The 27,917-nt window shown below is 55.6% G+C and overlaps 2 protein-coding genes across 2 annotated transcripts in view; one reads left to right on the plus strand and one right to left on the minus strand.

Annotated features, from left to right (window-relative positions):
* Positions 1-20,681, plus strand: part of LOC118095515 (maestro heat-like repeat family member 5) — a 36,367-nt gene extending 15,686 nt beyond the window's left edge. The window contains exons 12-34 of the mRNA XM_060279105.1: positions 2,533-2,655; positions 3,964-4,043; positions 4,439-4,574; positions 6,523-6,618; positions 7,094-7,198; positions 8,177-8,312; positions 8,771-8,886; positions 10,172-10,321; positions 11,445-11,602; positions 11,738-11,873; positions 12,086-12,276; positions 12,964-13,101; positions 13,263-13,380; positions 13,645-13,788; positions 14,409-14,585; positions 15,193-15,348; positions 16,017-16,139; positions 17,806-17,908; positions 18,326-18,400; positions 19,166-19,259; positions 19,623-19,695; positions 20,184-20,319; positions 20,524-20,681. Coding sequence (XP_060135088.1) covers positions 2,533-2,655; positions 3,964-4,043; positions 4,439-4,574; positions 6,523-6,618; positions 7,094-7,198; positions 8,177-8,312; positions 8,771-8,886; positions 10,172-10,321; positions 11,445-11,602; positions 11,738-11,873; positions 12,086-12,276; positions 12,964-13,101; positions 13,263-13,380; positions 13,645-13,788; positions 14,409-14,585; positions 15,193-15,348; positions 16,017-16,139; positions 17,806-17,908; positions 18,326-18,400; positions 19,166-19,259; positions 19,623-19,695; positions 20,184-20,319; positions 20,524-20,681 — 2,922 coding nt within the window. The remainder of the gene's footprint in view (positions 1-2,532; positions 2,656-3,963; positions 4,044-4,438; positions 4,575-6,522; positions 6,619-7,093; positions 7,199-8,176; positions 8,313-8,770; positions 8,887-10,171; positions 10,322-11,444; positions 11,603-11,737; positions 11,874-12,085; positions 12,277-12,963; positions 13,102-13,262; positions 13,381-13,644; positions 13,789-14,408; positions 14,586-15,192; positions 15,349-16,016; positions 16,140-17,805; positions 17,909-18,325; positions 18,401-19,165; positions 19,260-19,622; positions 19,696-20,183; positions 20,320-20,523) is intronic.
* A 1,543-nt stretch (positions 20,682-22,224) lies between these two features.
* LOC118094305 (THO complex subunit 6 homolog) lies at positions 22,225-27,626 on the minus strand. Its single transcript, XM_035134560.2, has 8 exons — positions 27,443-27,626; positions 26,848-27,091; positions 26,403-26,583; positions 26,190-26,296; positions 25,938-26,084; positions 25,703-25,783; positions 24,151-24,363; positions 22,225-23,898 (listed from the first exon to the last, which is right to left on the minus strand). The coding sequence occupies exons 2-8, from the start codon at positions 27,073-27,075 to the stop codon at positions 23,779-23,781; spliced, it is 1,077 nt and encodes a 358-aa protein (XP_034990451.2). The 5' UTR covers positions 27,076-27,091; positions 27,443-27,626; the 3' UTR covers positions 22,225-23,778.
* Positions 27,627-27,917: the final 291 nt, after the last annotated feature.

A 27,917-nucleotide genomic window follows, 5' to 3' on the forward strand; every position in this document is an offset into this window, starting at 1 on the left:
CTTGTAATCTGATCCTGTGCTTGACTTACTGCTCTGCGAGGAACTCGACCTGATGGGGGGGGGCTGTTCCCTATAAGCCTTCCCCCTTACATATACCAATTAGAATAATAGAATTGTAGAGTTGGAAGGGATCCTAAGGGTCCTCTAGTCCAGCCCCCTGCAATGCAGGAATCTCAACGAAAGCATCCCTGAGAGATGACCATCCAACCTCTGCTTAAAAACCTCCAAGGAAGGAGATTTATATAGGAATATAAAAAAGAGTTCCTTGGAAGCCAGATCAAGTTTTGGAGCAAGTACTATTTGGTGAGAGAAACCCAGCAGAAATATACAGAAAAGTAATGTGTGGAAATACAGATTCTTAGACCTTTAAAATATCACCTTCTATATTGCTTCCAAAGTTCCCCTCTTCCCACAGGTTCATGTGCTTTTCCACACAGCAATTAGAAAACACAGGCAGTACAACTTAGGTTCCAGAGTAGTGAATGTTTCTAAATTATTTGTACAGAAACACTAAGGTGACTTGTTTAAACTACATGTTCTGAGCTTGGAGCAACCAGCTCATTAACTCCTTAATGGTAAGGTTCACAATGCTTTTTAAGTTCCTAAAACCAAAAATCGAGTAAGAGCAAAATCAACCATTGAAGAGCTGCGCAGAGATATGCAGACTTTAATCTCAACAGCAAGGGCAGGTCTGGGTCTGCTTCCAGAAGGGTGGGAGAGAACCAGGTTCATGGAGATGCCAAAGCTTGTGGAATCGGGCAGCATGGAGGCCAGACTGGAATGCAAACCAGGGGACACTTGTTACAGGGCCTCCTTAAAAGGTAAAGGTAAAGGGACCCCTGACCATTAGGTCCAGTCGTGACTGACTCTGGGGTTGCGGCGCTCATCTCGCATTATTGGCCAAGGGAGCCAGCATGACAAAGCCGCTTCTGGCGAACCAGAGCAGCACACGTAAATGCCGTTTACCTTCCCACTGGAGTGGTACCTGTTTATCTACTTGCACTTTGACGTGCTTTCAAACTGCTAGGTTGGCAGGAGCAGGGACCGAGCAACGGAAGATCACCCCATCGTGGGGATTTGAACCGCCGACCTTCTGATTGGCAAGCCCTAGGCTCTGTGGTTTAACCCACAGCGCTACCCGCTGTGGATTTTAAATCTCAGGAGAAGGCTGTGGCATGGGAGGAGGAGGCAGGGGCAGAAATAAGGGGGTCCCCTGAGCCTTGAGGGCTCTGTAGGTAGAAACCAGCATCTTGAACTGGGTCTGGAAACAGATCAACCTCCAGTGCAGCTGCCACCAGTTAAATACCTTTGGTGTAAGAGCAGTTGCCATAGCATCAGTGACAGTGGTCAAGTCCCCATCAGGTCACTAGCAAACTGCAGGGCTGCAGAAGGATCTCTGCCAACAAAACGGCAAAAGCAGGTTCAGTGCAAGGAAGTGTAACATAATGCCCATTGAAGCAAAAAATAATGTGTTTTAATGTGGTACACCGCCCTGGGACCTTTTGATAAAAGGTGGTATATAAATTGTAGTAGTAGTAGTAGTAGTAGTAGTAGTAGTAGTAGTAATACACCAATGGGGATTGAGCTGACTGCTGGCTAGGGCTCTGGGTGAGTTGAGGGGAAAGCTCAAAGGAAACACTGGCTCCATGTGCAGCAGCTGTGATGCCAGACATTATTCTGGTGAGACATTGAAGCTGCATCTCGTTGCCTCTCCTTTTGTTCATTCACCAGTTCAGCCTGGGTACTTTCCCCCAAATTCTGTGCAGCTCCTCGTTTGATTTTCACTCCCACGAATAACTGGCTGCATCAGCCACAAACATGGCCTCTACATTACTCACACTAGATCTTTTCAAATGAAGAACATATTTTCTTGTTCCCTTTATTTCAACAGATCTTTTAGGGCTTTCAGGCAATAGTTAATTTCATTTGGTTAACTACATGAATTGGAAATTGCATCCTGATGCCAGATAGCAATGTGTATGCTACAAAAGGCATCACCTTATAACAGAATTTATTCATTTATATATTGCTCTTCTTCCTCAAGGAGCCTGGCATGGGGCACAACATCCAAAGTACAGTACAGCCAGCAATTACACCTCTAAAAATTGCACAAGAAGCAGTATAACAAACCAGCATAACAAGAGAACTGTTGAATCCCAGAGCCAATTTATGATCCAAACACTATTATTTTGGATACCAGTTGAAATGTGCTTTCAACTAGTATCCAAAATAATAGCAGACATACATGCCCGAGAACCAGCAATGAAGGCTTCTCTTGAAATGCTTGCTATTTGCACTTCTTCAAAAGAAGTGGTGTGGTATTAAATGCTCCATTAAAATATCTGTTCCCTGGTTTAAAGGGGGAGAACTTTTTACTTGATCAAAAGTTGTTTAAATAGCTTAATTGGTTTTTTGAACTTTGCAAACTGTGCACTTATTCTATAGAATATATTGCCTACAAAAGAGGCTTACATAAGGGTTCAGCATTGTTTGATAATGAGGGTCTGTTTTTTGCTCTGGGTTTGGGTTTAGACCATAAGCCTGAAGAAAAACTTTTTGATTGCGGTGCTGATGTTCCTTGAGGCCGTTTCTGCAACAGGAAAAGCACACAGCCTTCGAGTGCATATGAAATCCCCCCTTGTGGAATGCTTGATAGTAAGTCAGCTGCACACTCCGTACCCAGAAACCTGTCGTGAGTGAACTTGGTCACAGACTAATCTGGTTGCTTCTCTAGACTTGCTACACCTATAAGCTGGTGGTCTGAGTAAGCATCGTCCCTGGTCATCGCAGTGGTGGGTCCTCACAAAGTCTCTGCCCAGTGCCTGACTACTGATCCAGAGACAGTTTGGGGTAGGACACAACCAGGGCCGGCCCTACGGCCAGGCTGGGTGGTACAGGGCGCCAGGGCGCCCGCCCACGCTGCGCCCGCCCGCACAGCTCCGCCCGCCCGCCGTGCTGGGAAACGGGGCAGGGTGGGGGCGCCGGGGGGATCCATCGCACCACGGCGCCAGGGCGCCAAATATACTTAAGGCGGCCCTGGACACAACCCAAACCCATAAAGTTCACTGGGCTGATTTGGGCCAGCTCTGTTCAGCTCACAGGTTGTTTGTTGCAAGGGATCAAGAGAAGCCATTGTGCTACTCTGTTCTGCCATGGTAAGACCCCACCAGGAGTCCCAGGTCCACACCTGGGTGCCACAATTCAGGAAGGATATTGACAAGGTAGAACATGTTCAGAGGAGGGTGACCAAGATGATCAAGGGTCAAGAAACCAAACCTTATGAAGAACGGTTGACGGAGTTGGGTGTGTTTAGCTTGGAGAAGAGAAGACAGATAGCCACCTTCAAATATCTCAAGGGCTGTCACATGGAAGAGGGACGGGGTGTTTTCTGCTGCTCCAGAGGACAGGACCCAAACCAATGGATTCAAGTTCTAAGAAAGGAGATTCTGAATAAACAGTAGAAAGAACTTTCTGACAGGGAATGGACCACCTTGGGAGGTGGCGGACTCTCCTCCATCTCCCTAAAGTTCATTTACAGTATAATGCAATGCAAATTTATGAATAGGCTTTTCACTTGCATGAGCTCCCTGAGGTTACCTTCTGCTTCCATTAGCTACCAGCCTTCATTTGTCCATAGCTGAGAGGGCTCATGCTTATATTGCCTACCCAAGATCTGTATAAGTTGCCCACTCCTGCCATCATGGGACCAAAGTCCTGAGGAGGTCATCAACCCCACATTTACAGAGGAATCTGAGTGTAATGTTTTGTCCATATTGTTGCATGCCACCCGAATCGCTGAACAGTGAGAGATTCTAGAGGTTCCAGGCACTTACCCAAGACTTGGTGGAGGGTGGAGTTGTTTGGTGGAGGAACTGCCTGCTCAGAAGCTGGTCTCCTGAGGGGGCAGAGCCATCCTGGGTCTCTGTGATGCCCCTCACACTGTGTCCCTGCAATGACTGGCAGGTGCTGATTGAGAAGGAGCCCATCCATGAGCTGACGGACACCGTGCGCCAAGACGCCATGTACATCGTGACAGAACTCAGGTAGGGGCAAAGCGATGCTGGGGGGTCAAATTCAGAGCTGCGCCCCTGACTGAGAGTGGAAGGGGGGTGGACTGAATTGGTCTCTCCTCAGAGATCGGTGAACCTGCCTGTGTGACTGGCCCAGCCAATGGGCTCAGGCAGAGGGGAGGCGCCCCTGGCAACCTCTGAGGGAAGATGCTGGAGATCAAGCCTTCTACATGCCAGGCATGTGTCGTCAGAGCTGAGGGGTTCCCTCGCTTGATTGTGCAGCTGCAGGGGGCTTAGGAGTCCCAAGGTACCTTGGTCGGACTGATGTGGACATGAATCGAAGGATGAGACTCAATCGACTTGAGCACAACCATCGTTTCACCATTTGCTGCCGCAGATTAAACTCAGGTGTGCTTCTTTTTCCTCAGCAAACTGAAGCCTCCCCTTGAGGCAGAGAAGAAGACCAGCCTCCTCTGCGCCTCCTTCCAAAGCATGTTTTGCTTGGCCCCCTTGGAGATCCTGGAAGGGCAAATTGCGGCAGATGAGCAGGAAGGCAACGTCAAAGTGAGCCTGAGCCCTTCCCTTTGCACGTCTCACTTGCATTGCCACATTGTTTCCATATGAGAGGTCTGGCAAATCCCAACAACGGTGCATGCAAATTTATGCAGTCTGTTTGCATGCCTCCACTTCCCATTGGCTGCTGCTTTTCATTCCCAGGTGTGAGCAGGGTGCTCTTCTGGCCACCATGCCCCAAGTGCTGGTGGGGTGCGCCCCCCAGGCTCTGCCTTGCCTGGCCTCTTTGGCTGGAATTGCAGCTCCTTGAGCTGCCTGGCTTTTCACCCTGGTGGGTTTTGACCTTTTGCTGGCTTGGGGTGGTTTTGTGATGTTTTTGTACTGGTCGGCTTGTTTTCTCTTTGTACCAATTGCTTTTACTGTTTAAAACTTGTCAGTGGTTGTCTGACAGTGGCCACCAGCCAAATGGATGAAAGTGCTTGTGCTAAGGAGCAGATCTCTCCCCACACAGGAAAGGGGCTGTCACAGATGGGGGTGACTACTCCCCAAGTAAGCATGCTACACATTGTCTGGATTTTCAGAGTTGTATTGTGCATGCTATTTACAGTGCAAAGACGTCGCCTGCCATGTCTGCTCAGTGTGGAGCAGAACCCTGCAATGGCTTCTGGCGGGCTCTGACCCAGCATTTAAGACGGGGTACCCAAACGCCCCTCCTCCTGGCTCTACGGTTCCCCCGTGGTCCCAAACCAGGCTCCTGAGGTGCCGTTCTACCTGCCCCCTCCTTTCCAGCCCCTGCTGAAGCTAGCTCCGCCCCTGCTTCCCTGCTCCCAACCTGGAGTTGAGCCTCCAGGACTCTGCAGAGCCCTGGACCCGCCTTTCCCACGTCCTGGTTTTCCCTCCCAGACTTGCTGCTCTTGCTGCTGCTCCCCCAGCTGCTGGAAGTGAGCAGAGTGGGCTGCTCTCCGCACGCCCTCTCTCTTACAGGGGCCCTCTGACAGCACCCTCTGGATGTGGCCCTGGCAGCATTTTGGCTGCCATTTTAGTACTTGTCCTTTGGATCCATCTTCATTTCAAGGGATCCTCATGGGTGCAGGACAGGAAACATGGGGAGCTGTCCAGCCCTTCCCCAAACATCCGTCTGCCCCACTGCATCTCCCCCCCTCTCCACCCGCCCATCTGCCACCAAGACCACAGCACACAAAACTGCTCCAGTCCCCATTAGTGAAATAAGAAACTCTTTCTCCGTGCAGAAGGGTCTCGATCTGGCTGCTCTGCGGGTGGCATGGAGCCGCAGTTGGCTTATTGGGTGGGGAGAGGCCTGCATCAGCTCTCTCGCCCTCCGTAGTCAAAGAGCTGGCAGAAAGGAGCCAACACCCGGACACGGCTTACCTTTTCCTCCTTACTCTGGCTGGTCCAGGCAGATAATGACCAGGCCCCAACCCCATGTAGCCTCCCTTTCTTCCCCTTCTATCTTTATTTACGCATGTACACAATCTGAGCCTAGGGTGTGTGTGTGTGTGTGTGTGTGTGTGTGCGTGTGGCTCACAGCATTGGCCACAGGTCTTGCTTCTCCAATAGGCGCAACAGCTTTGGATCCAAAACAGAAATCAGCCCTGCTCTCTGACTCCTTCCTACAGCTGTCACAGGCTTTGTCAGCACATCCCAACTCTGGCCTTATGTCCCCTTCTAACTACCTCTCTAGGCTTTGTTTCCTGATTGACCCACACGCAGCAAGTGATAACCAGTTTGGCCTGGCTTGTATTGTTAACATAACCACTTTATCCAGGGCTTCAGGGCTTGGAACAGTTCAACTCCCCCAAGCTTGATTCATTCTGTTATTGTATCCAGGGATTTAGGATGTCTTGCGCCCCACAAACTCTTAGCAAGGGGTAGGTAGGTATGTAGGTAGGTAGATCACACACAGAGAGAGTGAGAGCCCCCAGGCCTCTTTCCTGTTGGGCTGTGCAAGGTTAATGGCAGCTGCCTCTTTCTGCTCCAGGGGCTCTACTTCCAGACCATCAACAGCTTTGAAGAGATGTTGCAGGCCCTGCTGCTGGAAAACCGCCGCCCAAGTGAGCTGGAGCACATGATGGAGGTATGACTGAATGCAAAGGAATACAAAGGTGGGGAGACGAGCAGCATGATCCTTGGTGTGCTCCTCAGCATGGGAGCTGGTGCCAGAGCCCCTCACCTGCCCGTCTCCCTGGGCACCAATGCTGTGGGTGTGCAGCGAGGGAAGGGACAGCGGAAGGAGCTCTGGTGCCTTTGCCAAGCGCTGGCTCCTCTCGTAGTTCTCAGCCTCTCTCCACTTAGGCCAGACATCACAGGATGCCAAGCACATCTCTGAAAGGGGCAGGGGATGTTCAGAGACATGTTTAGTGACATAAATCATTTGTTTTCTAAGATGCAGATATGACTGCTAATATGCTAACAGGAACAAACACCCACCCAATTATTGGTCCTGCTAATTCTGCAAAATCTGACGGAAGAGAAGTGCTGCCTGCAACCCTCAACTTCAGTCCCAGACTTCAGCCAGGACACATTTCCTGAGTTTCCCCTTTGTCTTCCAGCTTATGGAGCCCTGGATGAAGGCAAGAGTCAACCATGTGCGAGAGAATGCCGTGGAGACAGCCATGAAGCTCTTGAAATTCGTTGCTACACATTTCCACTCAGACGTGAGTATCTGCAAAGTCTCCTTGGGCCCAGAATAGGCCTTTCTTCCTCATGCGCTCCCAGCCAGAAGCCCAGCAGGGACAGCCCTGGGGCAGCTGAGCCCCCTCCTCGCTGCCCCTTTTGTCCACATATGGCATGGTGCCCCCTGGAGCCCATCGCAGTGCCTGGCAGAGAGGGGCGGAGGAAACCTTGGCTCCCTAGGGAGGAAAACAGGCCCAGGATGGTGCTAGGCTGTTTGCTCCAGCCCTGCGTGGCCTAAGGACTCTTCTGCCCCCCCTTCAGTGGGGAATTGCAGAAGATGTTTCCACAGCGGTGGCTACAGCATCCAGACCAACTTCCCCCACTTTGGGTGTTCTGGAGAGTTGGCCCAGGCTTCTCTGTGCTGGCTCCCCAACTGTGGAAGGCTCCCCCCAGAGAAGCTCACCTGGCGCTATCATTGCATGTCTTTACATGTCCTCTTTACCCAGGCCTTCGCCATTAAGCAATCTGTGGCCTGTTACATGTGGGTGGGGGCTATTATGATTATTTTATTATCATGCTGTGTATTATTATGCTCTGTATTGTGTTTTTTTATGGTGTGTAAATTAAGTTCTTAATATTGTACACTGCCCTGGGATCTTTGGATAAAGGGTGGTTTATAATTTGAATTAATAAGATGGTGGTGATGATGATGATGATGATGACGACGATGACTCAGGGCGTTGGTAGAATCCATGAAGGCCTCTTTGGACTCTGCATGGGTTTGTGGAGGGGGGAGGTCTATGCTCCCCTCAAGCAGACACATTCAGACTCCCCTGGCATTGCTCCTGAGCACGCATGACATTGATCCTGCCCAAGCTGCTTCCAGACATGTGTCCTGTGGCGGTTGGGTCGCCACAGTGGGCATCCCAGTCCATGCACAACAGCAGGCAGCGCCACCCTGAAGCCCAGAGGGCGCCTGGTCAGCAGCCCCTTCCCTTCCCTTCCCTTCTGTAAATCAGTTCTCAGGGGAATTCTGCAACTTGGCTCATCTGACGGCTGTCCTGATTGCTCTGTGCAATGATCCGGTGCAGCGTATCAGTTCTTTTGCGGTGCAAGGAGTCAGTTGCCTCTATGAGGTCCTGCTGCGTCGGCAAGGTAAGACATGGGGGATCTGCTGCCGCCACCACACCTGTTTAGCTGTGGTTCCTGAATTGCAGGTGGCTTGGCTAGATAACCCTGGACATTACTTCCAACGCTACACTTCTGTGATTCTTTGCTGCTGTGCCCAGATAGTGAGTGAGCCAGAGGCCCCAGTTGCCCATCGCACCTGCAGGGGGTGAGGGGGGTGTCAGCCGTGTCAGGCTGGTTTCTTAAAGGCCATCAGTTGGGTCCAATCCACCTTTACATTGGTGTTTAGAGCACTAAATGACTCTCCACCTGCAGAAGCTGGAGGTTTGGCCTGGGAGAGGGTGTTCTGTGTGGTGGCCCCTAAATTGTGGAGCTCCCTCCCCGCAAGGGTGTGCCTGCCTGGCACCTTCCATATGCAGCTTCTGGCAAATGCTGAAGTCTGCTGCCCAAAGGGGTCTCCTCCATTTCCCTTATTCCTTCAACAGTGCTGAAGAAGAGCAAGCAGAAGAGGATGAGGTGGTCAGTGAGGAGGTACTCGAGGTCCCAAGAAGAGGACGGCTTTTCTTTTCTGATTCCGGAGAGCAGCTGGCACATGGCCATGGTAGGGGAACCAGTCCCCTTGCGCACGGAGGGACAGAGAGCTCAGCTCTGGCGGCTGGGTTCAGACTCCAGTTCCGTGTGTCACCCAGACAATTCCCCCAGCCCTAGAAAGTGTGTGTTGGCACCCACCATGAGTGGACCCGGCACAGACACACAAACCCATGCCACCCCCTGTGGAGCCATGAGAGTGGGCCATGGTGGTGACAGCAGGGGTGCAAAGCCAGGATTAAAGACCACAAAAACATTGGACCTGATCTCTGATCTACAGGAGGGAGGGAGGACCCAACGCCACAAGCCAGGTTCAGAGGGTGCCCTGCAGGTGCCCTGCCCCTCACTCTTGGCAATGGAAACAGCCTAACAAGGTCCCAAGTGCCCCACACAGGCTCCAGCCCTATTGGGCCTCTGTGATGGGCTCCAGCTGAACCCCATGCCAGCCCCACCCCAATGGCATGGATCCTTGGTGGGGATGTGGGGAGAGGGGCCCGGCACTTGCCTGCAGCCAATTAAAAACATCATTTTGTCCTTGTGGGGGTCAGGGTAGGGGTTCACATGGAGCAGCTGGTGGGCAGGGCACCCCCAGCTTTTCTGGACTATGATCTCTGATATAATAATATTCCAGCCTGACCAAAATTTGCCCAGAACAAGAATGTTCTGCTTGGTCCTTCTGACTATGTGGACAACCACCCAGCATCTCCCACCAGTCATGGACCTGTGTGACACCAACATTAGGCTCCCCACACCACTTCTTGCCTTTCATTCTCCTGCAGCACCCCCAAGGCTCTTCACCCAGCAGCAGTGCTCCCCTAAGTCCACCTCTGCTCACACAGCCTCGTACCTGCAGAGCAGCCATACTCCTCTCACTGCCTTCCTAAGGGGAAGTGGGTCTAGGCTTTTAAAAAGGGAACAATTACACTTTTTTAATGTGTATCTGAAGAAGTGTGCATGCACAGGAAAGCTCATACCAAAATATAAACTTAGTTGGTCTTTAAGGTGCTACTGAAGGAATTTTTTTACTTTTTTAATGGGATGTTTAAAATGAGAGCAAAGGGTGGCAAGGAAAAGGTGTCCATGATGAGCTGTTTGCTCCTAAAAGAGGTGGCCTTTATGCCAGGCTGGGCATTGCGCTCCCTCAGGCTTACTGTGGTCTGTCCTGTGAGCTTCCATTTGCTACTCCCTTGTTCTCTCACCTGGAGATGCTGCTGGGGTTGAATCCAGTATGCTTCCAGAGACAAGGAGGGTGCCTGGTGGGTCCTTTTTACCTTTTACTCTCCCCCTGCTCTTTGCAGCACTGTGAGGACCACCTTTTCCCGTCTCAGCTGACAAGCTTTCTGCTCTCCGCTCTGGATAATCTGAGAGGCTCCAACGCTGAGCTGCTAAAGGCTGCAGAGGAAGTGCTCAATGCCATTCTGAAGAACCACGCAATGAAGGTGGAAAGGGTGATTATGACTATCAGTATTGATTTCTTTATACCTCACCTTTTCCCCCGATGGGACTCAAGGCAGCTTGCAAATATAACCAAGAACAGCTAAAAATATAGAAAAATCAGGCATCAGAATGAGAACTGATAGAAGTAAAATTCTATGCATATATAAAGTATTTTAAAACCATACAAGTAATAATAATAATTTTATAATAATAATAATTTATTATTTATACCCCGCCCATCTGGCTGCGTTTCCCCAGCCACCCTGGGCAGTTTCCAACCGAATATTAAAAACAGTACAGCATCAAACATTAAAAACTTCCCTAAACAGGGCCACCTTCAGTTGTCTTCTAAAAGTAAAATAGTTACTTATTGCCTTGACATCTGCTGGGAGGGCGTTCCACAGGGCGGGTGCCACTACCGAGAAGGCCCTCTGTCTGGTTCCCTGTAACCTCACTTCTCGCAATGAGGGAACCGCCAGAAGGCCCTCGGTGCTGGATCTCAGGGTCCAGCACTGTAATTACAATAAGAGCAGCATGGCACCAGCCCTTTCATTAAAAGCAGTCAGTCCCCCAAAGCCTGTTGGAACAAGAAGGTCTTCACCTGCTGGCAGAAGCACAACAAGGAGGGAGCCAGTCTGGCTTCTCTGGAGAACGAGTTCCAAAATGGCCTGGGAGCCGCAACCACCAAGAAGGCCCTGTCCTGCCTCCCCACCTTGCCAGGGAGGGTGGTGGGACCGAGAGAAGGACCTCCCCTGGAGACCTGAAAGCTCAGTCAGGTTTGCGTGAGGGGATACCTCCTTTTAGATAGCCTGGAGCTCATGGTCAGAAGAGGCCCTCAGCCTGGGAGCCTCCGCTCCACCCTGCTGGCTCAGTGACCCCAACTAAGGAGCTGGCGCTGCCTCCGCTTTGCAAATGATGAACCCCACTGAGACCCAAAAGCAAAAAAGGGAGTGTGTGTGTGTCCAGGTCCCACATGGACCGAAGAGCATTTGCCCCCAAACATCTCTAGCGCTGGCCAGAATGAGGAGCCTTGGAGTGACTCCTCCCCTGAGAGCCCAAGGGGCACCTGGGTTTGTGCCACACTTCACAGGTGAAAGCTCTTTTGGGCCACCTTCAGCACTTCTCTTCTCCCAGGTGAAAGACATTGTTGGTGCCATCTACCTGTGTCTGCAGCAGCGCCAGCACTCCTGCTGGACCCGGAAGGTGGTGCTGAGGGCCTTGGCCTTCATGGTCCCTTACCACATGGAGGAAGTGATGCAAAGCTGCCTGTCCTTCTCAATACCTGTCAACAGGTAGGCTGCTTGATTCTCTGGGTAGCCGTGGCTAGGCTGCCCCCCCCCAGCCATGCTTTGCTCCCTGCTGCTGCTGCTGCTCCTCCCAGGGGAAGCTGCTGACTGATCCTGCATCCCGTGGGGCTGACTTCACAGGCATGCCAACGAGCTCTGGGCAGTGATGGCTTCTGGCCCCCAGGTGGCCATCCAAGTCTTGCAGCTCCTGCTGAAGCACCTTCAGGTCAAGGATCCCCTGGAGAGCAACGAAGAAAGTGCCACCATGTCTCTGGCTGTGAGTAATGGGGGCCTGGCCTGGCTGTGTCCCACTGGCTGGCGGGTGGGAAGTTGGTCTTCTCTAGGCAGAGGGCCCCTCCCTCTCTCTTGGGGGTGAGCACTGGCACATTGGCATGAATGGCCTTGGGGGGACAGGGCATATCCCAGAAGAATAAGCTGCTGGGTGCAGAGGCCCAGTGAGGACAAGCGCCCGGTGCTCCTCTTCTTCAGGCCATGAACGTCATCTATGAGACCTTCCAAATCCCAGGATACCGCAAGGCCTTGGCAGAGATGCACCTGCAGTTGTTCATCCCCTTGCTCAAGCAGGTCCTGTATGTGATGCAGCTGGACTTGCCCGACTCTTTGAAAGTCAGGCAGGAAATCCTCCTCAAAGAAAACACCAGTGCCCTCAGCTTCCAGAGGTACCTGACAGGATCCGTGTGGGAAGGTGGACCAGGCTGGTCCCCAGCAGGAAGCGGTGTGCATCTGTTGCAGGGGGGCAGGGAGGGTCTTGCCCTGCAGCAGGAAGAACTGCCGGGGGGGGGCAAATGCAGGCAGGGGCGCCTGTGTGCATGACAGGATGTCCTTCTGCCTGCTCCATGGAGGCCGCCCCGTCCAGCAGGCAGGAAAGAGCCGATGCAACAAGTGGGTCGGGGGCTCTTCGTGAGGCAAGCGGGGAAGGAGGGGCCTTTGAGTCCACGTTCGCAAGTCGTTGCTAAATGCAGCATCTCCTAAAAATGGGAAGAAGCCTCTTCCTTTGGACTTGGGAGCCGCAGGCAGGAGTGGCACTGGTGGAGTTCACTGGCCCCTGAAGGAGGCGTCAGAAATGGGGCAGCAGAGCTGGCTCTCAAGACGTTTTGCTGCATGAGGTGAACTTGGGCAAGGTGGCACCTTCCCCCGGGCACATACAGAAGCCCGTTGGGTTGGCAGGCGAATCTCACTCCAGTGCTGGTGAAAGTCCTCCCATGGCACTGAAGGGCTGAAGGCTAGTGTGGCCCTCGCAGTGCCCTCCCCTCAGCCCCTGCTGCCTGAGGCACCTCATCACAGAGCCAGCGGGAGGAGAGTTGGGGGTGTTCTGGGGGAAAGTGACTCCTGGTGGTCCCTTGCAGAACTTCAATAGAGATCATGAAGAACCTCTTCTCTGTGGCTGGAGACTGGGCCGTCTATGCCTGCATCGAGTTCCAGCAGGGATGGATGGTGCTGAGCACCCCCAATCGCTTCTTGCAAGGCACCCGCCTAATGGCCAGGTGAGAGGAAACCCTGCCAGGCAGCTCTTCCCAGCCCTCCTTCCTGGGGGGGGCGCCAGTCCCCCTTGGCTCCCTGGCTCCCCTTCTCCGTTGCCTTTGCTCCTCCTCCCCACTTTGGCCCTCCCCAGACATCCTGCCTTCCCCACTTGTTGCCTGAGCAGGGCCATGACCGAGTGCGACAGCCCCCAGATCCCCGGCATCTTTGGGGAAGCGGCGCTCATCCTCAACAGCGAGGAGGACGAGATGAAAAAGATGACTGCGCTGGCTCTCGTCATCGAGGTGAGGCAGTGCCAGGGGGTCAGAGGGGCAGCTGCCAGCTGGCTTCTTCCTTCCACTCCTCAGAAGCCCTGAGTGATCAGGGCAAGCAGAGGGCTGGGGAAAGGGGTTTCCAGCAAGGACGCCCCTGGAGCCCAGGGCAAGTCTGAGGGGCTTCACTGAGTCATTTCTCGCCTCCTCTCAGGCTGCCTCTTGGCCTCTCTGTGGGGGGGGGGTCCCATCAGGGCTTGGGGGTCCTTCTGCTCAGCCTTCCCTCCTGCCCCTCAGTTCCTCAAAAGCTCATCCGCTGTCAAGATGATGAACCGGTTCAGCCTCCGAGACCACCTGGAGGAAGGATCAGCAGCCACCAACCCCGTCATCAAGGAGCTGTGCCTGAAGGGGCTCAGCAGCTTCGTCTTCCAGCCGGGGAAGGTGAGGGGGGTCCCAGGAAGCAGCTGGAGCTTGGAGGGCCCCAGGGGCTGGAGAGTGGCCTCGTGCTCTGCCCCCCACAACAGGGCTTCCATTTGAGCCCCTTGTGCTCAGCTCAGGTGTCCCTCTGGGACACAGCCTCCTTGAGAGAGGGAGGGGGGAGGTAGCCTCTTCCGAGAGGGGGAGGCCAAGCAGTTCCAGCCCCTTTGCCCCCCCCCCAGACCCCCAAGCTGAAGGACCAAAGGGAGATCCTGAACAAGCACCAGGGAGAAGGAGCAGCTGGTGTCCTGCCAGCCTCTTGCCAGCGCAGCCGCAGCAGACACTGGGGGCATAGGGTGGTTCAGCTTTTAGCCAGGAAAACCCTCTCAGATACGGAGTCAGCAGGACTCCCCCAAAAACCTCCTCTGCTCCTTCAAAGCCTTTGCTTGCAGCCTCACCCAGCCCCTGGTGGGTGGGGGTCTCCCTGCCTTTGCTGGCTCTCCTCCCCGCCTGCATCTTGGTGCTCTGCCAAGGCAATAAGTACTTCTGGTCAGGACAAAGCTGGGGTGGGAGAGGAAGCATGTTGGGAGGCTGCCTCAGCAAGATTTGCAAAAGCACCATCCCCCCTCTCTTCCCCCCCTCAGGTCAAGGTTCTCCGTGAGGAGCTGCCCACCCTGATTGGCTCTGTCTTCAGTGGCCGGGAACAAGACATCCTGCAGGGCCTGCAGGACATAATGACTGCCATCTATGAGATGGACGGCCAGGGGATCGGGCCCCTCTCCATGGACCTGGCCCTGAACGTGCGCTCCTTTTTCGAAGATGTGAGTAGGGGATGTTTGAGGAAGGAGGATGTTTGCAAAGGCCAGGCAGCCAGAGCCTTGAGGGGCAGCATCAGCCATGAGGGCCCCTGGCCTCCAGGGAGGGGGTGAGCCTGCCTCTTCTCCCCTGGCCACTGGCCTTTGCTGGTGCTTAGACACCTAGTTGAGGGTGGAGAAGGGAGCGTGGAGGCAGAGACGCTTTGCCCTAAGTCCCTGGGTGGGTTCAAAACTTTTTGAGAAATGTTGTTTTCACTAATATCTTCATTTTTGTGCATACTTTTGCCCAAATATGCATTTTGAAAACATTGGTTGGAGAATTGTATCACAAAATTTGAATACATGTGAACTTCAAAGGAAGGTTCTGCTCTCACATTGCTTTAGAAAGTGTGAATTTGATTGATTTGGCTTCAGGTACAAGCCCAAATGCATTTCTCCTCTGCCCCGATCCCAGTGGCTTCCAGTTAAACAGTCTTGGAGAAGGCACAGTGCCCCCAAGAGCTGGGGGGCAAGAAGCACCTGTCACCCAGTGCCCCCCCAGACCCACCTTCCTGCATCCCCACACTGTGTCACACTGGGTGCCTCTTGTCCACCTTGGTATCTCCCCTCCCAGGAGCGAAGCCCCGTCCGTGTAGCAGCCATCTCCCTGTTTGGGCAGCTGGTGATGAAGGCCAAAGAAGCAGACAAGCCTCTCCTGAGGAAGGAAGTCCTCTACAGCCTCCTTTCTCTGCTGCTTCACCTGAAGGACCGAGACGGCACAGTAGCCATGGCAAGTAGCCTCCGTGCCCCCGAGGGAGGGAGCCCAGCCCCTACATCAGATCCGCAAGCCCAGCACACTGGCAAGGCCAGCGCTTGGGGGCCGTGGACACCTGCTTTGCATGCAGAAGATGCTTTGCCTGGCAGCATCTGCAGGGAAGACTGAGCAAGACTCCTGCCTGGAGCCAGGGGAGCCATTGCTGCCAGTCAGTGTGGGCAGCACTGAGCTAGGCAGACTTGATGACCTGACTCTCTGAAAGGCAGCTTTTGGAAAACTGCTCCCCTTGCATCGTGAGCAGTGGAGGACTGAACCACACTTGTCATTTAATAATGCAGTATTAAAATGTGACACCAGAGGGCGATGCAGAGCAGCGAGCCTCTGACAATGGGAAACTCCTATTAAGCTTTAATTTAAGACGTTTAGCAGTTTCTGCTAATGCCACTACCTGAAACCTCACAGAGAGCTGTAGACAGTCCTGGGCTGATGTCTTGGCCATGGTGAGCTAGTGCTCTTTCTTCCTAGCAGCTCTCCTGACCAACCAGCCTGAATCTGGGCAGGCAACAGGGAGGGGAGCAGAGAGGGAAGGAGATACTGGCTGCTGGCAAAGTGGGGGGAGCCTTCCCCTGGAGCTGCCTCTCCTCCTCCCTGGGTGACCCCCATGGCTTTCCCTCTGCTTGCAGAGCTGCAAATTGACCCTCCTGCACTGCGGGGTCTTCCTTGGGTGGGCCCACCTGAAGCTGATGTTCCGGAGCCTGGCCTGGGATGACTCCCGGAACTGCGTGGTGAATGTGTGGAAATACCTGGTCAGTGGGGCGCCGAGTCTGAGGTTTGGTTTTTCAGCGATAGATACAAAATTATTGGCATTCATGGCCTCCATGCCCCCAAAGCCACTTCATCTGGCCACATTTTTCTCACCCTCCATAATTTCTCACCCATCATGTTCAGCAGCCCCCTCTCAGCTTCCCAGCCTTTTTTTTTATTTCCTCCCTGATGATGTCTCTGAAGCTTCCCCCAGTGCGGCCATGTCCAGAGCCACAGTCTGCTGCTGCTGTGAGTGAAGGAGATGCACCAGCTTTGGGCTGGAGGGCAGCTGCTCTTTTTCCTGCAGAGGACAAACACAGGAGAGGAACAGGATCCTTCCTTTCCCACAGGCAGGGCCGGCTCTAGGTAGAGCCCCGGTGGTGTGGTGCGTCAGGGCGCCGGGCCGGTAGGCTGGGCGCTGCACGGCGAAGCTGCACGTAAACCATGCTGCACCCGGCGGGGGCGCCTGACCTGCTCGAGACTGCCCTGCCCACAGGTGCTCCTGCCAAGATATCAGGAGGTTTCCAGATTAAGAGCTTGGCAAGCTGTGCTGTTGGGCAAAGGAACCAACTCCTAGGGGCCAAGGGGTCTTCACCCCCCTAGGGGGCTGGGCCTTCCCAAAGTTAATGGGCATTGCCATTCAAATGGTTTGGGTGCACCACATCATGTGATTGATTATGCAGTGTGGGGCTTTCCTGCCCCCCCCCATTTTATTGAGGTTGGCACCCCTGCTGTCAGGTGTGGCTCTGCTGTAAATATCAGTCCGTCATTTATCTGTTTGATTTCCAAGCTTCCCCACTTCAGTTATGAGAACAGGGCCTTCTCTGCAGTGTCTCCCCACCTGTGGAATGCTCTCCCCAGGGAAGTTCTTCTGGTGCCTTCATTATACTGTACACCTTTTGGGGGGGTGTTATTGGGTTGTTTTTTATTTTAATTATATATATATTGTGGATTTTATGTTGATCTTTTCTGTGAACTGCCCCGAGACCTCCGGGTATAGGGCAGTATATAAATTCTAATCAATCATCATCATCATCATCAAAGGACACTTGGACAAGGCAGGCAACTGGGAGTGGGGAGCCTCTGGCCCCAGCGGGGGGGGGGTTAAATCTGGATTAGGAGGCCAATTCAAGGACACAGCCGCACCAGAGTATCTCTGGCACAGATTTTGGGACTGGTGTGGGGGACCACTGGCCTTCGAGATGCTGCTGAACTACAGTTCCCATCCTCCCTGGCATTGGCCATGTTTGGTGGGGCTGATGGGAGTTGTAGTTCAGCAGCATGCATCTGCAGGGCCAGGGCTTCCCTTGTGTCTTGCCGTAGGACCAGCGCTGCCTCTCCCCAGGGAGAGAGAAGAGCTGCTTGCTTGGGAGCCCAGTGGGAGTCTCTGCTTGCCCCATGCCTGCAAATGGCTGGCCAGCCTCCCTAAAGGTGCACCTGACAGCTGTGGCTGCAGCACCAAGGGGGTGCATCCTGAAAAGGCCCTTGTTGCGTTTCTGCCTTGGTTGCGTAGCAACGGCTTGTTAATAATCATTCTTTATTAAATGTATATATCCCCCTTTGCCCGAGGATCAGAGGGCAGATTACTTGCCTGTAGGAACAGACTCAAAATCGAGGAGGGATCAAAGCGGCCTCCGCAATCCATGGCAGCCTTTTCTGTCTCTGCAGATGAGGAACCACCACGATGACATCCACGTTTTCATATCCCAGGCCTTGGGATACCTCCATCACCCCCAGGTGGAAATAAGTCATGCAGCCGCCCGATTCACAGGTAAGCAGAGAGCAGAGGAGCCAGCTCTTCTGCCAATGCACCGGATGCCCAAGTGCCTTCACTATTTGACGTTATTTTGTGGCTGAAGAAAGGGAGCACAATGCAGTGTGCAGGACTCCCCGCAGGATGTGTGCTGGTGCATCCCTGGGGGTGACAGCCTAGCCAGTAAGGAGCCCAGGAGGCAACCACTGGGGGCCTGACATGGCCTCCCCTCTTTCTGAGACCCCTTTCCCAATGTTTATTGCCTTATTCTGTGAATGAGCTGCACAAGGATGAACAAGCCTTTGCTTTTGAAATGGTGCCTTCAGACTTGTAGGGGGGTTGGGGCTTGTAGCTCTCTCTGCTTGCAAACCAGCAGTCTTGAGCAGTCCTTGGAGAAGAAGCCCAAACCGTCTCCTTGTGTTCCTTTTTGTGTAGGTCACACTCTCAACTACTACAGCTCTGAGCTGTCAAAAAACCTTGAGCAGGAGGACATTGTCTACCTGAGCAAAGGTAAGGGTGCCCTTCCGCTTTGTGCACCAGGCATGAAACAACCCATTGCTTCTGGCGTCTCGTGGAGGCCTCTCTCTTGTGTGTCCCGCCTCTCCCTGACCCGTCAGATTTGACCCTGTTGTTCCTGCAGTGGTGCTTCTCTCTGTTTCACTGGTTGGTATGACAATGTGTTTCTGCTTTATTATCTTTATCTTGTCTTTTTTCATGTGATTGAGGGACTTGGCTTAGAAATGCCTTAGATGTTGTTGGGCTCACAGCTCCCATCCTCTGGGTCAGAGGATGGTGGGGCTGCAGAGCGGCAGCATCTGATGCCCCCCACCCCGTCTCCATCTCCGGGGGAAGGAAGGCCCCTGTAGCTGGTTTGGGGTTAGGTGGCCAGGGCTCTGCCTCCTGCCCCCAAGAGCCAGACAGGGGCAACCACAAGACCTCAGTAGCAGCTGAGACAGTCAAGATGGGCACCCTCAGTGCCCAGCCCCATGGATCTGCTGTGAAAGCTCCAGTGGAGGGAGGCAGGGGGGATCAAGCAGCCTCTGCGTCCCTGTGCAACCAAGAGGCCACCGTCAGGGTTGTGGAAGGGCTTCTCCTGTGGCTGGTGCTGCTCCTGCTCCCAGGACTGTGTCCAGAGCGAGGGCTTCGTGAGGCCGACCCTTTCCATGGGTTTCTATAGGACTGCAATCCTAGCCAGGGTGAGCAGTATCAATGCGATTGGTGGCAGCCAGGCCTTGTTGGAACCGCCTTGTGACCAGCACACCTGCTTTGCTCTAGTTTTCCAGGAGATTGAGTCCAGCCCAGACCCCATCCTGGTGCACTTTGCAAAAACGTACCGGGTGGTTTTGCAGAAGCTGTCAGTGAAGCGGAGGTGAGTCACGAGGCAGGCAGGTGGGTGGTGCCCTCGGGCGCCAAAGAACACCTTGGCCAACAGAAAGGGGAGTGTCCGGGGAAAAGTGGGGACGCTGGTGGCACCGAGGTCTGAGCACCATGTGTGGTGGGGGTGCCTGTGGAAGGGAGCAAGGGGGGCAGAGGGATGGGTGCAGGCAGCTTCTCCAGGCAAGGCCAGGGAACCTTTTGCCTCATGGTGGCTCCAATGGAGGGAGGAGACGGGCAAGGAGGAGCGAGGCTGACAAGGTCCACGGGACCAGCCGTCCACAAGAAGCCAGAGGATGGGGAAGGTGCCTGGAGAAGCAGATCAAAGTGCCATCTGCCCTTCCTCCCCCCCCCCCAGGCTGTCAGGTGCTGGAGAGAAGACCACCCCAGAGACCAAAGGCAGCCCTACAGGTGAGACACAGCCAGCTCAGGTTCAGCAGCCTCTTCTGCTGGATTCTGGCCCTCCTTGGCAGAGTCACAGGCCTAGAAAGGACCCAGACTCACCCTCCTCCCTTTATAACAGCCCTGGTTGCTTCTTTGCAGGATAGTGACCACCAGGCACTTGGTGCTCTCCTTTGTCCCCTTTTCAAGAGGCTTCTGCGGAGTAGGTGGATCGGGCCCAGGCCCAAGTCCTGCTCTGCTCACCATCAGCTTGGCAGGGGGCTCCCTTATGAGACAATGGCACCTCCAAGTTTGTCCCCAGTTAGAGGGTTGCCCTCCCCCTCCCCATTTTCCATGGGAGAGACAGGCCCTCGCTTGCCTCCTCCCAAGACTCTGGCCCAGGGTTAGGGGGGGTGGGAGAGGCTGGGGAAAAGCTGGCTGCTGTGTGGATAGAAGTGCTGGGAAGTGGGCAGGCTAAGAAGTTAACCCCTTTGGTCTCTCTACACTCTCACACCCCAAAGGGAAACTGCTCAGCGAGTTTGACAGCAGAGCGCCCAGCCCAATGCTGCTGCTGCCACCAGAATCGCCAACGCCACGCCCACCACTGCTGGAAGGGGCTGCATTTCTGGGCTTGGAAAGTCCCAGGAGAACCAAGCGCAGCATCACCCAGCGAGGTATTGCTGGTGGGGGTGGGGGCTGGGGGGCTGGGGGCTGGCTCAGACATGCCTCAGCCTCCAGGGTAGAGAGGGCCAGAGGACAGCGTTCAAGTGGCCCTTGCTTGCTTTGGGTTAGAGTCTTCCTTACTCCTTCTCCCAGAACACAGGGTGGTCGGGGGGGGGATTCTTCATGCCAATGCTGCCCACTTTGCCCCATTACAGGGAAGCAGCCCACTGAGTCCAGCCGAGGAGACCGAAGGCATTCAGCTGAAGCCCCGGCTGGGATCTCCACTCCTTCCAGAAGGTCCGCCAGTGGTGGGAGGAAGCAGAGCCCTCAACATGCAGGTGCCCACCTGAGCCAGGTGGACGGTCGGCCATAAAGGTATCGCTTTAGGGCAGTCTCTAGGACAAGTGTGCTGGGCCTTCCCTGGGCTGATGGCATTGGGGCACCTGGGGGCAAAGAGCACCCAAAGGAGCCATGCCAAGTCAGAGCAGAAGGGGCAGCTCCTGAGCAGAGCCACCCTTCTTTCCTTCCTTCCTTCCTTCCTTCCTTCCTTCCTTCCTTCCTTCCTTCCTTCCTTCCTTCCTTCCTTCCTTCCTTCCTTCCTTCCTTCCACCAAGGAGTCTGGCCAAAGAAGTTACCAGAAGGCTCTTCTATTTAGAAATGAGGAATGCAGAATATTTCCAGTTTCAGCAGCTGACTGAAACCAAAATGGCTGGTATTTTAAGCAGCTCTCGGTATCCGTTGCCCACCTGCTTCCCCCTTCAGCCTCAGCCCCTCTGAACAGAGTGGAGCCCATGTTTAACCTTTAAGTCTGCAACTGGTGGAGGGGGTCCAGTCCAGCCAGTGCATGGCAGTCAAGGGCCTCAGGCAGGAGGAAAAGGCACAAGCTTTTCCCAGCACCCCCAACTCCCATCCCTTGATGCAGCCCCAGTGCATGCGCACACCAGCCCTCTTTCAGCACCGTGGGGAGTGGGGAGTGGTGGAGTGGCAGGGCATGAATAATACAAGTGGCTGTTGTTTTGTATGCAGGCCAGGTCCTCCATGGCTGACGTCTCTCTGCCTTTTTCAGCCTGTTTGCAAATGGTGTGCTTGGAGGCACTGGCTGCTGCCCTGTCCGCAGGTGACCATGATGCGCGGAGTCAAGGCCAGGCTCCTGCCACTGCCCTTGGTCTATTGGGATTTCATGGACCCTCTTGGACTGTACTAGCTGGGTGACCGGCCTGGGCCAGGCTCTGAAAGGAGCCCCTTCCCTTATGCCAGAGAAGGCTCAAAGGGCACGGAAGTGGGACCTCTTACCATGGACCGACATCTTCCATACTTGGGAAACGCCTTTGCAGCACAACAGGGCCGTCCCAGTTCTGCACTCGTGGATCAAGCCACTGTAGCAGAGCTGCCTCCTCCTCCTCTCAAAGGCAGGTTTCCTTCCCAGTGGGACCAGCAACCTCCCGCACAGAAGCACCACCCCAGAGGGCTCGCTGCATTCACAGCTGGGGGGGGGAGCCTCCTGGGTGCAGTGGGCAGGACACGGGCATCTCTCTCCCTGCACTGCTTCCCAGAGACCCACCCCAAATCACAAAAGGAACGAGCCCCTGAAATCAAAATCTGGCATGGAATTCTTAAGAGACAACCCCACATGGACATCACAGGCATGAAGGATTGTGGGCAAGGACTGAGGAGGGCAGGCCCAGCCACAGCACGGCCCTGGACTTCAGCAGCAGTCTGGAAATGGGCTGCCCTTGGCACCAGGAAGGCCATCCGGCCCAGCTGCAGGGCCGGATCTAAGAGGAGCAGGAGAGGGAAGAGGCTTTGGGGACCCAGCTGCTGCATAGAACTCGCAGTGCCATTGCCAGCCCCCACCCACAAGAGCAGCCTGCCCTGAAGCTTCACCCCCCCCATACTGGACAACGTCTGACTGGCACATTGGGCAAGGGACGGTTTGGTGGCCTGGCAGGACCTGAGCTTGACGTTACTCTGTGAGTTGGGTTGAGGGTTCCCTGGGACTGCAAGGCAGGATCCAAATGTTAAAAATAAATCCATATGCACGAATCTGGCTGGGCAGCGGCCATTTCTCCACCCCAAGGCAGGTGAGCCTGGCCAGGACTGCTTCCCCAGAACCATTTGCTGGAGACCCTGCCTGAGGGACACCCAGAAAGCACCACAGCAGTACCAAGGGACCCCCTCCTTCCTAACTGGCACTCAAAGACCCCAAGCCCCTTCCCAGCAGCTCACCTCCTGCCTTGGGAGTCCCAGACCCTGCTTCTGACAGCAGAGCCACCACCCCATAATGCTTCAGTGGCTCCAACAGCGAGGAAGTGTCAAAATAAGCTGGGCCAGGGGAGCTCCAACTGCCTCCCTCCTGTTGGAAGCAGGAAAAGGGGCATCCCCTCTTTGCTGGAATGCCCAACTGGGGACAACCCCCACCCCAAAAGCCCAGGAAATGAACACCCATCCAAATCCCTTTGCAGAGGTGTTTGCCTTCTGGGTTGAGGGGAGCACCCCCCAAAAGGTGGTGCCAAGAGGACATATCCAGGGAGCTTTGCGGTTGGTGGGAGAGGGACCCCTGCCCCCCCCACTCCAAAGAGACTTGGAAAGCAGAGAAACATTTTAGCCACTAACTAGATGCTGGCAGGCGCTTTTCGCCCAGCACCCCACTGCCTGACGGGAGCCGCCCCTGCCTGCACAGGCCCCCCAGACACCTCTGACCTGGGAGGCAGCGCCATGTGGCTCTCTCTCCTGGGCTAGGGGGTCTCATGGAGCCCCGTCTGCCATCCCAGAGGAGGGTGGTGAGGAGGGCTGCTGGGCCACCGCAGAAAGATGGCAGACTCAGTTTTTTCATGCGCCACAAAACAAAGCCTTGTGAACTCAGAAGTGCAGAGGCAGCAGCTGCTTCCAGGCGCTGGTCAAAGCAGCTGGCTCTACAACAAATGAATTGGTGGTGGCTCTGAGCAGGATTGGGGGGATCACGTCTTGCCAGGATTCTGCCGTACACACTTCGCCACGTGCGCTTCGGGGTCCTCAAAAAGTTAAGCCAACCTGTGGCTGGCTGGCCAACCCCTCCCTGTCAGCTAAGGCAAGCACCTCACCCCCACTCCTGCTCCAGCCTTGCTGTGGGTCCCGTCCACTCGACCCACCCTTGAAGCAGACCCTGCAAGCCACTTCTCCAGATGCAAGAAGCTTTTATTGCACAGATCCAAAGGAGGGAAGAGCCTCTGCTCCAGGCACTCCCTGGTCCAGGCGGAGCCCCCTCCTCAGGCAGAACAAACAAGGGAAACTGAGGCAGAGAGGGCAGGGGGCCTGGGCAGGGCAGGGAGGGGAAAGGGGTGGCACCCCTACCCATCCAAATCGCCCCGTGGCAAGAGGCAGCAGCTTGGCTCTGCCGCCCTGGGCGTGGCCAGTGTGGGGCTGACGGCTTCCCTGCCCCTGAACTCCAGGGCTGGGCATCTACAGGATGCTCTGCCTCTTCCTTCCAGGGCTCAGTGCAGCTCTGCCAAGTGAAGGTTGCCCCCTGCCCCAGCCACAGCCACAGCCTGGCCTCCGGGGGCAGAGGCCACCACATGGACGGGCTTGTTGGGCAGCAGAATCTCCCCGACCACCTGCCAGGAGGAAGGAGAGAAGGAGAGGGGGGTCAGCAAGGAGCCTGGCAGGAGGCAGGCAGCCTCCCTCTAGCAGGGAAATAAGCAGCCCAGGAGAGAAGCAACGGTTCAGGGCATGTGCCCTGTGTGGGGAAGGATGCAGGGGACTCCACTGCCCACCCCCGTCTCCAGTCTCAGCCCTGAGAGTGTGGCTGCCAGCAGAGGCAACGTGACTCAGCAGGTGCAAGAGCCTGAGCCGCTGGTCCTCCTTACCTGGCCTGTGCCCGTGTGGATGGCGCTCGCCCCACTGGTCCCGCTGCCGCCAGCCAGCACCACGTCCCCCATGCAAAACTGGGCTGAGTAGAGGAACTCGCCCTGTGTGGGGCTGCAGGGGAAGGGCAGGGTTTGCCACAGGCGAGAGAGGCGCAGGTCCCAGAGCTGGAGGGCATGGCGGGGCACCCACGAGCCAGTCAGGACCTGGTCTCCCTGCATGAGGAAAAGAGAGGGCACAAGTCAACTCTGCTGGGTCCCTTGGGCAGGGAAGTCTCCCCCCAAGGCGTGCAGCCCAAATCCTCTCTGGTGGCCTCCTCTCTCTGGGAAGAGAAGAGCCTGTCAGATCAGGCCAAAAGGGGCCCAGCGAGCCCAGCACCCCATTCTCACAGCGGCCAACGGCACAAGTTGCACCTCTCTGTCCCAGCCATCCCTCCTCCCTCTCAGTGGGACTAAGAGCAGAAGCAGAGCCTGCTCCGTCAGGCCAGTGAGCCTGCTAGTCCCTCTTCTGGCAGCGCCCAGCCAAATGCCCCACAGGGAAACCCCCAAGCAGGATCTGAGCCCCAGAGTCCTTGCCTCCCTCCTGCTGCCGCCACCTCCGCCAGAGAGCAATGTGAGGAGATCAGGCACTGAGCAGCCCTTCTCACAATTCTTAGACTGTATGCTGAGGATGCAGTTTCTTATTTTAAACGTGCAGAGCCATGTGCATATAAATACATGTTAATAAAGATAATAATCACGATGCCAGCCTGTCATTGGAAGGCCAACTAGCCTCTGTGTTTGCACCTGGCTAGGACTCTTTGACAGGCACGGCTGTTCCTCAACTGCAATAGCCTAGCTGCAGGGAACTCCTGCTTAGACTACTGCAATGTGCTCCATGTGGGGCCACCCTTGAAGGTGTCTGGAAGCTGCACAGAGTGCAGAAGGGGGACATCAGCTCACTGAATGGGACCCCCCCATGGGGCCCTGAGTCACCAATCCTAAAAGCACCAAAGATGTTAAGAGCTACCATGCAAAACCTTAAGCGGCTTGGGGTCGAAGGACCTCAGGGATCCCCCCTCCCAGGAAGGATCACCTCAGACCTTTCACTTGGCAGGAGGAGGTCCTGATGGTGGGACTGCAGACGGAGGGGGGGTGGGGACCTGACTGGTGCCGACCCTCCATAAGTCTGTCTCCAGAGAGGCTTCCCGCTTGTGAAATGCCCCCGTCCCTGTTTTCCTCCTTATGGACATTTAGGCAGGATGTTAAAGCATCTCTGTTCACCCAGACACCTGATGGAGGAATTCCATCATTTCTGGCAACCGTGACATTATTCAGCAGTGAGGGTGTGTGATTGTTTAAACATATTTCAAAGTCTTTCTGTTGTTGTTGTTGTTCTGTTCTGCTACCCAGGGCTTTTTTGAGAGAGAAGCCTGGACAAAAAGTCCAATAAGTAAATAAATAAAAATCTAGGCCATAAGAACCCCACTAGATAAAAGCAACGAGACAGTGAGGCTCTTCTGAACTGCTCTGCCGCAGAGGGGGAAATCCAGCTCCCCTCCTTCCAGCTCCTCACCTTCACATCAATCCCGGGGCCACAGATGTGAGGCCCATTGATCACACTCCTTGCACCTTTGGACACCCGCTTGTCCCACACCTGGCACAGAGAAGAGCAAAAGGGTGACATGTGTATCCCCCTGTACGCAGCAGGCAGAGGCCAGGTCCCCACTGCCCCCCCCCCAGCTGCAGAAAAGCAGCGAGAGAAGGTCTGGAAGTGCACATGCACACAGAATGCCTTCCCGAGGGCTGACCTTGACAGAATTATCCCAGCCACCCGTCAGAAAGAGATGCAGCTCTGTGGGGTGGAAGCGCAAGGCGAAGATCCGCCGCGAGTGTCCGCTGAGGGGTGTGAACTCATCCCCGGCCATGAAATCTGGGGCACGCATGATGTGAAAGAGCTGCAGAGTGGGAGAGAAGCATTAGAGGCAGGCGGACGAAGAGCATCCCACGGACCCAGAGGGTGCAGATCTCCAGATCTCAGGCCACCAGCACTGCAGGCTCACCTGGTTGGTGTGGCTGTCGTAGAGTCGGATGTGGCGATCTTTGCCTGCTGTGGCAAAGGAGCTTCCGTCCCGGCAGAAGTCCATGGCATTGATCTCGTTCTCCGTCTCTGGGGAGCAGAAGGAGAGGGAAGGTCCAGAGCAGCAGCAGGGGACCCCCAGCCTAGGCCCAGCGCCTGAGGGGTAGGCTCCCCTCCCCACCCCACCCCTACATACCTGTCCAGGAAGCCAGAGGGTAGTATGAGATCAGGTCGTAGGTGGAGATGGTGCCATCTGCCCCGGCAGCCAGCAACAGGCCCGGCTTCGCCCGATGGAACTTCAGGGCAGTGACCGCTTGCCGTGTGCGGTGCCCCGGGAACAAGGAGGGGCCGGGCAAGCCCCTGGCAGCATCCACCAGCTGGGGGAAGAAAAGGAGGGCAGGGGAGATGGGGCCCCATGCAGAGAGGGGGGCAGGATCTCGGCTCTCTCATAGAGTTGGATAGCATAGACGGGGAGAGCCCAGTGCAGCTCCACTGCCCCCTTGGGGCACTCAGAGGTCCCCTCACCCTCAATCCGCCAGCAAGAGCCCCTCAGGGCAACCCCCTCCGCATCCTCCACCCTGCGAGCCCTTTGGCTGAGGTCTGTAGGGCCCACTTGGGGGCTGCCCCCTGTCCCTGCTCACCTGCACAGAGCCGTTGCCAAAGCCGACTGCCAGCTGCCCACCACCCGGGGCAAAGCAGAGGCTGTAGATTCCATGTGCATCCTTGCCAAGGGGCACTTGCCGCAGGCAGGCCAGGCTGCTGGGGCAGCAGGAGTCCCCTTCGGCTGGCCACACCCCGTCCTTGCCGCACCCGCTCACCACCAAGTCCCGCGAGACCTGCAGCGCCTCCGCCAGGCGCCGGTGGGCCATGAGCCCCGGGAGATCCCTGGGGGGAGAGAGAGCAGAAGAGGGCGCTCCGGGTCAGAGGCGGGGGGGAGCGGGAAACAGGGGCAAAGGAGCCTGGCGGGCGGAGCCATGGGGGTCACACGCTCCCCCAGCCTCTTCCGAGGGGTCCGCTTTGCTCCCCAGCCAGGCTCTTGCCAGATCAGCCGAGTCCCGCCTGTTCCGCTTCGCTCTCCCTCCCGCGCAGGTAGACTGCTCCTGGGCGTGGAGGCTCCTTGCCCGCCCTTCGGCGCCGCGTCCCGAGGCCGCGAGTTCCGCAGGCGAGTCGCTCCGTTGGGGAGGGGGAGAGCGAGGGAGGATGACGTCACGGGACCATCGCCGCCTTTCGGCTCACCTGCCCGCCTCGAGCGCCTCCTTCCACCGGTCGCCTTGGCAACGGACGCGCCGCGGCCCACAGCCACGCCCCCAAGAGGCGTTCCATTTCCTCTCATTGGCTGGTGGCGAGGAAAGCACTGGAGCCACTGATTCGACCTTGCGGAGCAGCTCCGCCTCTTCGAAAGGCGATTGGCTGGGAATTCCTCGTCAAGAGAGGCAGCGTCTTGGCCCCGGGACGCCCTCGCTCTCCGGGAGGCCGGCTTCGATATTCGCGCCGGGCGCCTCCCGGGCCTCCTTCCTGTCCTAGAGAGGACAGAAAGCCCCTCCGCGGGGCTCCCGCCTCAACATCCGGTCCCGAGAGATGCTCCGGAAGAAGCAGCGGACCCTCCTTTGCCCACAGAGATAGAAACAGGAAGAGACGCCTCCCTCTGACTTCCGGGTTAAACGGCAATGTGGTTCTCCTCGCTCCCATAGAAAGGAAGGTCGAGGGGCGG

This window comes from Zootoca vivipara, chromosome 9 (assembly GCF_963506605.1).
Source record: "Zootoca vivipara chromosome 9, rZooViv1.1, whole genome shotgun sequence".
NCBI classification, from domain to species: domain Eukaryota; kingdom Metazoa; phylum Chordata; class Lepidosauria; order Squamata; family Lacertidae; genus Zootoca; species Zootoca vivipara.

Bases quoted from the DNA above. Each gene is read 5' to 3' on its own strand.
- LOC118094305 (XM_035134560.2), bottom strand. From the start codon at position 27,075: ATGGCCCACCGGCGCCTGGCGGAGGCGCTGCAGGTCTCGCGGGACTTG. The intron at 26,297-26,402 runs GTATGTAGGGGT...TCTGCTCCCCAG, and splicing joins CCCTCTGGCTTCCTGGACAG to AGACGGAGAACGAGATCAAT. The intron at 23,899-24,150 runs GTAAGGAGGACC...TCCTCCTGGCAG, and splicing joins TCCACACGGGCACAGGCCAG to GTGGTCGGGGAGATTCTGCT.